We start from the raw sequence: 13411 nt of genomic DNA on the forward strand, positions 1-13411 counted from the left end.
GAAAAGAATCTTCTTCCCCTACCCCCACCCTTCACCCCCCAAAATTATTTTTCTGAAATGAAACTTCTGTAGTAATCTCTTAAATTTTGGCTGGCTGTTTGGTTGCATTTTCAAATTCTTTTTACTGCCCTCTGGTGGTGGTTACTTACCATGTCATAAAGTTGATTCTGGCTTGGATGTTATATAAAGACTGAATTAGTTTTCAATTTTTTTCTTGATTCCAGAAGTCTTGAGCAATAAATTTATCATCTGTTAGTATTATAGAAACTGAGTCTTAACCTAAATGGAGATTTTCTATTTTCATATTATCTGGGTCCTTCCTGTGTAGCCTACATATGTCAGAAAAGACTTGTGTATTTCGATAGAGGAAAATAAAATGAGTAAGTCCTGGAGATCTAATTGTACAGCTTGGTGACTATAGTTAACAATACTGTGTTGTATATACGTGAAATTTGCTAAAAGGGTAGCTCTAAAGCGGGGGATGGTTATACGAGGCAATGGATATGTTAACTAACCTGATTATGATGATCATTTTACCATGTATATGTATCTCAGTATCAAATTGTGTATAGTAAACATACACAATATTTATTTGTCTCCCAAAATTGCATTTCTGTAAAATTGAAAATATAGATCATTGTTAGAAGTCATCTAAAGTCTTCACTTAACTTCTTACATGGGAAACTTAATTTTTGTATGTTTTCTATAGACTAAAAAAAGTGGCAAGCCTGGGCCATTCTTACTGTCTGGATCCAGAGACAAGACTATTAAGATGTGGGACGTCAGTACTGGCATGTGCCTTATGACCCTAGTAAGTTTGCATAATATTAACTGCTTCTTTTGAAGCTTACTGTGTTTATATTTTGGGGGGTTAGATGCCTTGTGATATCTTACTAAATAATCTGAATTAGTCCAGGCTTTAAAATAACTTCTTTATAAAGATAATTTTTCTTAAACTTTTGTAATTCCATTGTTAACAGTGAAATGAAAGTTATTCCTGTAGGGATGCTTGGATGGCTCAGTAGGTTAAGCTTCCAACTTTGGCTCAAGTCATGATCTCACATTTCATGAGTTTGAGTCCCGCATCAGGCTCTCTGCTTCGGATCCTCGGTCCCTCTCTCTGCTCCTTCCCCACTTGCACTCTTTCTTTCAGAAATAAACACTTAAAAAGATAAAAGAAAATTACTCCTGTAGAATGTCATGTTATAAAAAGGATCTACAAAGCCATTAATGCTAGGAGGGAGATCCTAGCTCACTTTATCTTTAAAAATTCTATATCTCCTATGGGGAAAAATAGTATTATTATAGACCCATTCATTTTTTAAAGTGTTTGATTCTGTATTTCACTGTATTTAATTTTAATATGAATCCTATTGACATATTTGTTCATATGGTCTTCTTTATTTGTTTTATTTTACCATTATGACGTTAATGTTGTTACCTAGCTTTACGGCTTAGAAATGTTTATTTCATTTTCAGGAGCGCCAGAATTTAATATTAGGATATATAAATGATAGTACAAGATTGTGGGCATTTTTATTTGCCTAAGGGAGCAATAAGGGGATCTGTGGGCATTAACAATTTTTGTTAATTAACAATTTTTGTAATTTGGCATCCGTTTGTTTTAGAGACGTTTTAGGTACTAACCATACCTTGAAGTGATGGTCTCTGTAAGATATGGTAGACACTGGGGCGCCTGGGTGGCGTAGTCGGTTAAGCGTCCGACTTCAGCCAGGTCACGATCTCGCGGTCCGTGAGTTCGAGCCCCGCATCAGGCTCTGGGCTGATGGCTCGGAGCCTGGAGCCTGTTTCCGATTCTGTGTCTCCCTCTCTCTCTGCCCCTCCCCTGTTCATGCTCTGTCTCTCTCTGTCCCAAAAATAAATAAAAAAACGTTGAAAAAAAAAAAAATTTAAAAAAAGATATGGTAGACACTTTGGAAGTATCATCAAGAATTGATTAGAAAATTAGACTCTCCTCTAACAGTATTCTGAGCTGAGTTCAGATACACTGTATTACTATTTAAAAAGGTGATCTGCAGAGCTACCTAGCTGGCTCAGTTGGTAGAGCATGTGGCTCTTGATCTCAGGATTATGTGTTTGGGACCCACATTTGGGTGTAGAGACTGCTTAAAAATAAAATCTTAGGGGCACCTGGATGGCTTGGTCTGACTTTGAGTGTCTGACTTTGGCCCAGGTCATGATCTCACGATTTGTGAATTTGAGCCCTGCGTCAGGTTCTCTGCTGTCAGCACAGAACCCATTTCGAATCCTCTGTCTCCCTCCCTCTCTGACTCTCTTTCAAAAAAGAATATTTAAAATAAAATAAAATCTTAAAGAAAAGAAGGAAAGCATGTGCTCTCCTCCCCTGTAAGAACAGAGGTCACCTTAATTTCTCCCGAGGTTTCTGGCTCCTGTTTTTCACCTGAAGGATAGTACTTTTTACGGCTTTATTTTGGTGTAGCCATGGAAATGTGATTTTGTATTTTACTTTTAAAATACATTTTGGGGCGCCTGGGTGGCGCAGTCGGTTGAGCGTCCGACTTCAGCCAGGTCACGATCTCGCGGTCCGTGAGTTCGAGCCCCGCGTCAGGCTCTGGGCTGATGGCTCGGAGCCTGGAGCCTGTTTCCGATTCTGTGTCTCCCTCTCTCTCTGCCCCTCCCCCGTTCATGCTCTGTCTCTCTCTGTCCCAAAAATAAATAAAAAAATGTTGAAAAAAAAAATTTTTTTAAAAAAATAAAAAATAAATAAAAAAAATTAAAAAAAAAAAAAATAAAATACATTTTGTATTGGGGCGCCTGGGTGGCTCAGTCAGTTAACCATCCAACTTTGACTCAGGTCACGATCTCTCAGTTCATGAGTTTGAGCCCTGCATCAGGCTTTGTGCTGACAGCTCAGGGCCTGCTTCTGATTCTGTACCTCTCTCTCACTCTCTCTCTCTCTCTCTCTCTCTCTCTCTGTCCCTCCCCTGCTGACGCTGTCTCTCTCTCTCTCTCCCTCAAAAATAAATAAACATTAAAAAAAATTGTTTTAAATAGATTTTGTACTTAACTTTTGTTGAGACTTCTACCTCTCGTCATTGGTGACTTTTATAGGTCACTACAGTAGACCTTTATTTATTTATTTAAGTTTATTTTGAGAGAAAGTGGGTGCAGGGCAAGGGCATAGAGAGAGTGGAAGAATCCCAAGCAGGCTCCACACTGTCCGTGCAGAGCCTGATGTGGGGCTGGATCCCACGAACTGTGAGCTCATGACCTGGGCTGAAACCAAGAGTTGGATGCTTACCCGACTGAGCCATCCAGGCACACTGGTCAAAGAATATGTTACGTTGGTCATCTGTCTTTTTTTGTTTTTCTTTCTTCTTTCTTTTTATTTATTTATTTTTTTTATAAACTCCCCTTGGGTTCTTTTGTAAAAGCAGTACGGTTATTTACATTATAGAAAAATTAGAAATATACAGAAAAGCTAAAAGAAGAAAATAAAAATCACCCATATACAGCTCTGTCATACCTAATAAAACCTACCAAGTTTGTTTAAGTTTATTTACTTATTTTGAGAGAGAGAGCAAGCAGGGTAGGGGTAGAGAGAGAAGGAGACAAAGGATCTGAAGCGGACTCTGTGCTGACAGTAGAGAGCCCAATGCAGGGCTCAAACTCACCAACCGTGAGATCATGACCTGGGCAATGTCAGAAACTTAACTAACTGAACCATCCAGGTGCCCCTCTTTTTTTTTCATGTTTGAGAGGGAGACAGAGTACGGGCAGGGGAGGGGCAGAGAGAGAGACACAGAATCTGAAGCAGGCTCCAGGCTCTGAGCTATCAGCATAGAGCCTGGTGTGGGGCTCAAACTCAGAGTGCAAAATCATGACCTGCTGTGAAGTTGGCCACTTAACTGACTGAGCCACCCAGATGCCCCTCCCCTCAACCCCCCACCTGCTTTTTTTTAAATGTTTATTTATTTTTGAAAGAGAGAGAATCCAAAGCAGGCTCCAGGCTCCGAGCTGTCAGCACAGAGCCCAACGCAGAACTCAAACTCGTGAACCATGAGATCATGACCTGAGCCGAAGTCAGACACGTAAACCATTGACTGAATCACCTAGGCGCCCCTACCAAGTTTTCTTTTTTTAGTCTAGGGTTGTCCAGTAGAACTCTCTGTGATGATGTTCTATATCTGTACTATCCATTATTATAGCTACTAGCCACATGCAGCTGTTGAGCTCTTGAAATGTGGCTAATGAGACTGAGGACTCAATTGCTGATAGTATTAATATTTTAGTTTATATTTTAAAAACTACATGTGACTAAATGGCTACCCTGTTGGACTGTTCAGCACCAACCCATTGTCTTAAATTTCTATGTAGAGGAATATGGTGGATATATATTTGGCTCCAAATATTTTAACATATATCTCCTAAGAATAAAGAATAACACCTTTATTCTTAAGTTTCTTGATTATACTCAAGAAACTTAACATTGGGGTGCCTGACTGATGCAGTCGGTAGAGCACGTGACTCTTGATCTTGGGGTCATGAGTTTGAGACCCACATTGGGCGTAGACATTAAAAACATGATTAAAAAAAAGAAAAGAAACTTACCATTAATACTACATATTCACATTTTCTCTAGTTATCCACTAGTGCCCTTTATAACTGTATTGTAGCCACCACCCAGGAGCCAGTCAAGCATCACACATATTTACTGGTCATGCCTTATTAGTTTCCAGTTTCCTTTAATCTAGAAAAATTCCCTACACTTTTTTGGGGGGATGTGAGGTTCTTTTTTGGCACTGATGTTTTGGGTACATGTAGCTTCACTGCTTTGAGTAATGACTGAACTATTTTCTTAGATGCCGTTTAAATATTTTATCCCTTTATTAAGTTGAACACCTTTTGTTTTTAAGGTGGGTCATGATAACTGGGTACGTGGAGTTCTGTTCCATTCTGGGGGGAAGTTTATTTTGAGTTGTGCTGATGACAAGACCCTCCGTGTGTGGGATTACAAGAACAAGCGATGCATGAAGACCCTCAATGCGCATGAACACTTTGTTACCTCCTTGGGTATGTACGAGTAAGGAGATTTCTTAACAAGTAGATTTTGGAGTGCGAGACACAAACAGTTTTATGTAATCATGAGGAATTTTCCAGGTAAGAAATGACCTGTGCTTTCAGGACAGACTAGAGAAGACAGTTTAAAAACTTTGTGGATTCCTACTATTTGTTTTAAATTTTCCTTTCCTTAACTCTCTCTTTCCATCATCAGCCTTATAATAAAAAAAAATTACTTTCTCCATTGCACAACATTGGTTTTGGAAGCTAGGATTGTGAAGAGGATGCTTACTAACCACTCTGATGGGTAATTTTCTTCCCCTACTAGTTTGTAAGTTTCTCAAAGGAAATCTTACTCAGCCTTTTTCCCTCCGGCAGGTTTATACTCTCATGTACTGGGGACTCACTGAATTAAGTCTAATAAACAGCCTCAGTGTCATCTAGACCTAAATCTAGAATATAAGATAGTGAATACATTAAAAATATAATACACCCAGGGTATGATGGATCTAATGATAAAAATAAAGCCTCAGTAGAATAGGGCCAATGCCTACCTCATAGGATTGTTAAAAGAATTAAACATGAATATAATGCATTAGTACTAAGCCTGGAACATAGTAAGTTAAGTAAGTAGATACATTAGAGCTACCCTTGTTGTTAGATTCGAGTGAAACATTCAGCCTTAGTTGGGATGGGGGTAATGGGCGTAGGTATTTTTATTGAAGTGTTAATACAGGATTTAATCATTAAGTCTCAGCTTCGCTAACCCAGGGGTGTATGTGTGGGTGTGTATAGAAAAAAATGAGCATTCCTGGCACTTGGACTTGCTTATTTTGTGGCTTGTTAAAAATTTTATCTGCGTTTAAAATAAGCCTTTTCTTTTTCTTTCAGATTTCCATAAGACGGCACCATATGTGGTTACTGGCAGTGTAGATCAAACAGTAAAGGTGTGGGAGTGCCGTTGATTGAGTCTCATTTGGCCCCTCCTCCCGTTTTTCCTCTGGATGCACTCTGATGATACCATGGTTACCCCATTGAGCTCTGTTTAAATAAATATTGTCCTTTCATGTAAATTATTCTGGATGTAGATTGAGCTTATTAAATGTTACACACAAAGTATTCATGCATGGTGAATCCAAATTGTATACTGTAAATTTACATACGTTGTCTAGAAGTACCATAGGGTTTAAAAACCTGGGCTGGCATTGGTCACACCAGGCCTAAGAAGGCAGAAGTTGAATAAATTGAACTAGGGCACTAAACTGAATAGTTGACAGTGTCATTTTATGTTGGATTATTAATTCCTGTTTTTCTTTCTGCTATCTGTTGGTGCCTGACTTGATGGCCTCATTTGGGGAAAAGTGGTGATTATTAGGGCTTTTTCTGAAATGTGTATCTATGTAACATCACTTAAGTGTGCTTAATAAATCTTCTTTAAGGATGTTAGATGATAAGGCTACAATTCAAAATCTTCTGAACCATCTATGTAATTAATGGGGATTACACATTGGAATTTTTGTCATGACACATTTGCCAAATCAATAGGACACATTTGTTTTGGCAGCCTATCAGGCAGAGGCTAGTGGTATATTTATGTACGGAAATGACTGTAAATCTCAAATAAGAAAAATCTCAGCAGCTAATAGCAAATCATTTCTTTCATTTGGGTCCTAATGCTTTGTAAACAGGTTGAAAAACACTGTAATTCTCTAAGCTTCTATTTTTCACACTAGACACACTTGTAGTTGTCTTCTCCATACTGTTAGACTGTGCAGTGACGTGACTCCCAAGTAGAATTTAATCTTCCCGTTGAGTGTGTCATGGTACAAATCACTATTTGTTTTCGATGTTCTTTAGGGATGTGCAATGTGCATTACATAATGACAAATACGGAAAAGGTTATGTTTGCCATCTGAAGGGAGTGGGAGAAATACAGCAGTTTGTTCTTCAACACAAATCTGATACTGATTTGAACTGTATTTAACTTACAAGTTGAAAACAAGACAGGGTTTAATGGAGCATGCATAAAAATGTACTGTGTTTTCACCTTTTGTTTATATATAAATGTTATATGGGCCTATCTGTAAGTGGATAAGTCTGTATATGTATATCACACACATACAACCTCCATATCCTTGGATCCTGGGCTTTCGAAGAAGTGCTAAAATGTACAAGTAGAATAAATTTTGCTGTGGAGTACCATGCTTTAGAACAAACCCTTTTTGATCCTAATGCTTCTGAAAACTAGGTCTGACTCTGTGGGAATTGTTCCCAGCTAAAAGGAAAAGCACCCCCCGCCCCATTTGGCTGTTCAGCATTTTATGCATCCTTGATATATTGTATATTGTGATCCAAAGTTACTACAAGTAGGCTTAAGAGAATTTTTATCTATGACTTTGGAAACAATATTTCATTGCAGATTATTAAATAATTCTATTGCTTAGCTAACCAACAGCTTTTTTTTAAAGGTCATTTGAAAAGTTAACAGAACAGTGAAATAACAAGACAGTTTAACAAAGAAACTTACTCTGAATTGCATTTTATTCATTTGCGTAATGTGATTTTTAAAATGTCCCTTTTAGTATTTAATGGAAATTTGGTTCTTGAAAAAGACAAAGGGTTAGAGTTAATGTCCTGTAGATACACACACAGAGACTAGGCCTTACGTTTACTAGAAGCAGCTTTACGTCTGACTTGTGTCTTTTTGTTTGTTTGCTCTGTTTTTAATAATTCCTGAGAGACATCTCTGGAAGGAAAAGTGTTTTGAGAACTAATGGCTACTTTTGAAGACAAAAATTACAACTTAAGCTAATTCCTTACATACAGTAGAATAACTTTCAGGACAATATTGCCTCACAACCCTGCTCACATTGAGAAGTCTTTTTTGTTTGTTTGTTTGTTTGTTTGTTTCTTTTTAGCTGTTCTGACTGGATTTTTCTACAAATGCTATGGAAGATATCTTTGTTCTCGTTTGCTGCTATTTCCTGTCCTATTTTAAGAAATATAAATACATAGAAATGGTGCATCTTAACATTTGTTTGTACATGTATAAATGTCTTGTATTTTAATTCATTTTTAGCATGTAGCAACACGAATTGTTTAAGGGTAAGCCACGACATCTAGAAATCACTCATAGATACGAACAATAAAGGCAAAAATGGTACCGATTTAGGAGGAAACAAAGCTGCTGTCCACTGGGTTTTCCCCCCTGCAGCACACAGTGACTTTCATTAACAAAGGAGGAGAAACAATATTACTCTGTAAACAAAGTTATCCTTACTTGGGAGATTGCCACAGCCTGCTGCTTAGTTGAGTTACCAGACATCCTCCGTTTAAGAAGCAGCAAACATTGAATCTCAGGGATGGTCCTCAACTGGATCCAAATGTAACGAGCCCTGTTTGAATAATGAAGGGGGGTGGGGGAGAGTGGATCCATCCATAATCCGGAATCGGATGTGCAGCGGTTTCCTGCACTGTTGTTTGACGCTGCCCTGTTGATGCCCTTTCTTCCTGTTTCCTCCGTTTTCTCTGTCTGCTGTCTAACCCTGTGCCTTGCCTGGGATAAGTACAATGATGAGGTTACTGGTTTGGATTGTAAGTAGAGGAATTTATTAACTGGTTTAGAGGTTCACTGCTGCTTTGTCACTTTCTCAATCAAATTGGTCACTTAATTTAAGAAATAAAAAGCTGGTAGAATTGCATCCTCAGATGATTATTTGACTTTGTGTGTGTGAAAAGACATTCCAGTGCCACCCTGATATAATGTGCCCAAGAAGTCCTAGCTGCAGTCTTGGAAGTGCGAGCCACAGAAACTGTGGTTTAGACGTTGCTTGGAGAATAGTTGCTTTTTGACATGGCATCTTGCACTTTAGGAGACTAAGACCGTCCTGTTTTGTCTGTGTGTGGTGTGACCAATGGTGTGCCCAGAGCACTGCTCTAAAAATCACTAGTGTTAGCAAGTCGTCCAGGCTGTGGAGCACTCGCTGTAGTCTTCGGAAGCTTTGGCTCTAGATCACCAAGCCCAGTCTCCTTACTGTCAGTGCCCTGCTCTCCTGTTTGCCTCTTTCTGTTTCTGTGTGAACTTCCAGGTAAAATCACGCATTAAATAGTTTTCTTTTAAATTCACTTAAAGAAAAACTATTTAAAAGTAAAGGATATTTTGTTTTGTTGACAGTGGTGGCTTGATAATCCTTAAGCAACTGAAGTTAAAATTGTTGAAGGAAAAGGCACTTAAAATGGTTACTCTTTCTGTCCAGCTGTATATAAGTCCAATGTGTTAATTAATCTAGATGATGCAAAGAAGAATCTCCTGGTAGAGAAGCGACATGTACAAAATTGGTGAAAAAGGTTTTTGGGGTTTGTTTTTTTTTTTTTTTTTTTTTTTTTTTTTGGTTTTTTTTGGGTTTTTTTTTTCTTTTCAGTGGGGTGGGGGGGAGGGCAAGCTGGATTTACAAGTCACAACTGGACTGGACTGGCCTTTTTATCTTTCCACTATATCATGTAAGTAGCTGCTTTCTTGTCCTGCCTATCCTTCAGGCATCCCTAAAGCTCACTCTGAAGATGATAGAAACAAACACAAAATCTTCGAGTTAGAAGTTGATCTGACACTGACATGAAGGCAAGCATTGATTTCATATGAATGTTGCAGAGGTGGTGGTGATTGGAGAAAACAGTTCCCAGATTGTAAGAGTTAACTGAAGATATTGACACAATTAAAAAAAAAATCAGTAAAGGAATGTATATAATATTGCTCTTGTGTTTTACAGTAAGATTTGTTGCTCTCAGACTGTGTAAAACAAAATTTATTCATGTTTTCTGCATATTAAAAAATCCTATTGTACCAATTGGTAAACTATTAAATGCCTATAAAACTAGATGTGATTTTTTTTTTTTTTTTTTTTTTTTGTGTGTCCCTGTGCAGAGACTTAAAGCTTTTTAGTGGAGTCCTCATTGGAGATGGGGCTGTGTTCAACACCTGTCGTAGAGTCAGATGCAAATTGGTGGCAGGGCCTTGATGGAAGTCTTTTTCTCTAGGGCAGCGGTGGCACTGCCTTTACTGTCTGCTTCCTTCACCTTATTAGGAGATCAGGAGCGAGGAGTGGTGGCTGCAGGAGCTCTTACCATGGTGGTGGACTTGCAGAGCTCAGACTGTTCTCTGAGGCACCACCCTCCCCTCCAGCAGCCCTTTCCGACAGGGACTCATTTGCCCAGGCACCGGAGAGCTGATGATGCCAGGAATGACCTGTTGTAAGCCGCAAAAAAAATCTCCCCCCAAGAAGACTTGCCCCTCTTGTGGTCAGGGCCCAGAGATAAGGGTCCTGTCCCCTTTGTTCTGTTAATGAATGAGCCTCTTGTTCTGGCCAGTGGTCTTGGATTCTTGGAAGATTCTAAGTATTTTAAACTTGGGTTGAAATGTCAAAATCCTCTTCACTCTTGCCCCAGATGCCCCATGGCTTTCCCTCTGCTTTATACATGTTGCCTATGACCTACCTTCCGTCCCCTACTACCGCTCGGCACCTGTAGTGGCCATGAAGTCTCCAGCCTTTTTCATGTATTAAGGACAAGTTGAATGATGTGGCTCTTCCAGCCCGGTTGTTTTCTTACCTTCTGTTGGGAGTAGCCTCTCCCCTACCTCCCCACCCCCACATGGGGAGCTGGGCCAAGAGCAACAAAAGTAACTTAGTTTTCTGGCTTTTGCAGCTTTTCCCTTTCCCCGCAGGGTTCCTCTTTACCCCCAGCTCAAGATGCAGAAGGTGAGCCTGACCACTCTCCCTAGGGGTAGGGAATCCTAGCTGTAGTGTCATGATTCTGAAATGCAGGTAGCTATTCAAAACTAACTCATTGGTCTATCACATCAAGCTTCCAATATTCATGGTTGGGTGTGTCCCCGAGGTAGGATGAGGGATAGGAAATGGAAGACGTGGTGGAGAAATGGTGCTGCATCCTAGATGTGGCAGCTCTGTCGCTGTTTCGGCTTTGGTTTGCGTGCAATTTTTTACTGCTGAGAGACCTACCAGAATTCTCTAGGAAAATGACTCTCAGTGTTTCCCAGCAGGCCAGCAGCAGCACTTGGGAACTCATTAGAAATGCAAGCTCTTGAGCTCCAGCTCAGACATACTCTATCTGAAACCTCTATCTGAAAAATCTGTTTTAACCAGCCACCCAAATGATTCTGATGCAGGTTCAAGCTTGAAAACCACTAATTCAAGCAACTTCTCCTTGAATAAGAAATTGGGACGAGTGGCCCCACAGCTATGATGTGAATTCTTGATCGCCATCACTTTGACACGTGGAGTTTTGCCTTTGTGAATATTCTGTATGATCGTTCCTACTTGGGTTGCTAGCCTTTCAATAAAAGTGGAGGGGCTGGCTCAGTTGGAGAAGCATGTGACTGACTCTTGCGGTTGTGAGTTCCAGCTCCATGTTGGGCATAGACTTTAAAAAATTTAAAAATAAAAGCGCAGGGTTACCTGGGTGGCTCAGTCGGTTAAGCGTCCGACTCGATTTCGGCTCAGGTCATGATCTCACAGTTGTGGGTTCAAACCCCAAGTGCTGATGGTGCAGAGCCTGCTTGGGATTCTCTGCCCCAGACAAAAAGTGGAGGTGGAGGGACTAGGGGAGGGAAAATAACCTAACATTTTGAATGCTTCTTAGGTGCCAACACCCTTATTTTCAACACACTTATTCTCCCTGCTGGTGGACAGTAGTACATTTCTATGGGCAAGAAAACAGGTTCACTTGAGGTGAGGACATAGAGCAAGGGTATTAAGCTAATCTAGAGTCGAGACTCAAACCCAAATGCACATGTTCTTTCCTTTATCTGGTTCTGCCCGTGTTAAGCATCTTATTAGCTAAGTGTAAGGACCTTGTGACATCTTTCATTCAACTTGTTAACCTTCAGTAATGCAGGAATGACCCTCATCCCATCCCTGAGGCCCTCTACCACTGGCACCATGTGGGAGGGCCATTAGGAAGGGGTGGAGCTTGGGAATCGGTAAGCAAGGATTATCCTTGCTTGCGCTTGTAATTTAGGAAAAACTCCTGGGGCGCCTGGGTGCCTCAGTCGGTTAAGCATCTGACTCTGGGTTTCAGCTCAGGTCACAAGCTCGAGTCTCGTGTTGGGCTCTGTGCTGGCAGCTTGAAGCCTGCTTGGGTTTCTCTCTCTCTGCCCCTCCCCTACCCATTCTCTCCTTCTCAAAAATAAACATGAAAGATTTTTTTTTTTAAAAAAAAAGGAAAGCTCCTAAGCCATTCTATATGAGGTGACTTTATTAGGATAATTGGGTCCTGCATGGTCTGCATCTCGGTGTTATTTTTTTAGTGTCTTTTCTAAGCAATGGGTTTGCCTATTTAGTGGGGGTATTTCAGGCCACTTGTTCTCTGTAGGTGTCCTGATTATGCCTGCCTTGTTTGATTTGACAGTTTAGACTCTGGCAGCAGGAATGTGGAAATCCGCTTATTCTCAGCTTCAGGATATATAGGAAATCCTTGGTGAAGTCCAAGTTCTTCCCAATACTCATTTCACAATGGCAGTTTGGAGGGCAGGAGTGGAGACAGATGATACAATCTTAAAAGCTTAACTTGGTGATAATAGTTTTTTTGTTTTTGTTTTTGTTTTTTAAGATATTTAACTTGGAAAAGTAACATGCATATGTTAAAAAACCCAAATACAGAGTTTTGGAAAGCGAAAGGCTAGCATGGCATCCATGAGAGAGGGGAGTTGTGGCTCACACAAATTAATTTCAGATCCTGAACAGCTGCCCATCAACACAGACCAGGACCCAAAATGCTAGTTCTCATGCTAACCCTTTCTGGACACCATTCTTCACCCTTTTTTTTTTAAAAAAAAATTATAATCTGCCAACTAAGATAAGGGAGAAGGGTGGATTTCACATTCAGAGGCTTTTGTTTCCTTTAAACAGTCCCTTGTCATCTGGGTTGTCAAAAGGTAGCAGACAGCACTAATACACGTGAGGGATCAACCATGAAAACAGGCCTCTCAGGTGACTGGTAGCTACAGTGGTAATTAAACCCGATCCATTCCTCAAGTTTCCAAGACGATGCCCCCATTCGAGAAGTGCCATGGAACACATGGCTGGTGTTCACAGGATAAAGGCTATAGGAAGGAATGTTCAGAACACAACCTTGAGACTGTCAAGGAAAGTGGTGGGGGGGTGTGGGGAGCAAGCAAACATCAAGCATCAATGGTGACTCGATGGCATTGCTTAGAAAATTTCAAGGTCGGAGGCGCCTGGGTGGCTCAGTTGGTTAAGCGTCCGACTCTTGATCTAGGCTCAGGTTGTGATCTCATGATTTTTGTGAGTTCGAGCCCCACATCAGGCTCTGTGTTGACAGCGTGGACCCCGCC

At 40.3% G+C, this 13411-nt stretch overlaps 1 protein-coding gene across 2 annotated transcripts in view; it reads left to right on the forward strand.

The window, feature by feature from the left end:
- PAFAH1B1 (platelet activating factor acetylhydrolase 1b regulatory subunit 1) overlaps window positions 1-9917 on the forward strand; it is an 82504-nt gene extending 72587 nt beyond the window's left edge. For both annotated transcript variants that reach the window (XM_058704267.1, XM_058704268.1), the window contains exons 9-11: window positions 710-811; window positions 4899-5055; window positions 5935-9917. In XM_058704267.1, the coding sequence (XP_058560250.1) occupies window positions 710-811; window positions 4899-5055; window positions 5935-6008 (333 nt within the window). In that variant the 3' untranslated portion in view covers window positions 6009-9917. The remainder of the gene's footprint in view (window positions 1-709; window positions 812-4898; window positions 5056-5934) is intronic.
- Window positions 9918-13411: the final 3494 nt, after the last annotated feature.

The sequence above is a fragment of the Neofelis nebulosa genome, chromosome 16 (assembly GCF_028018385.1).
Source record: "Neofelis nebulosa isolate mNeoNeb1 chromosome 16, mNeoNeb1.pri, whole genome shotgun sequence".
NCBI lineage: Eukaryota > Metazoa > Chordata > Mammalia > Carnivora > Felidae > Neofelis > Neofelis nebulosa.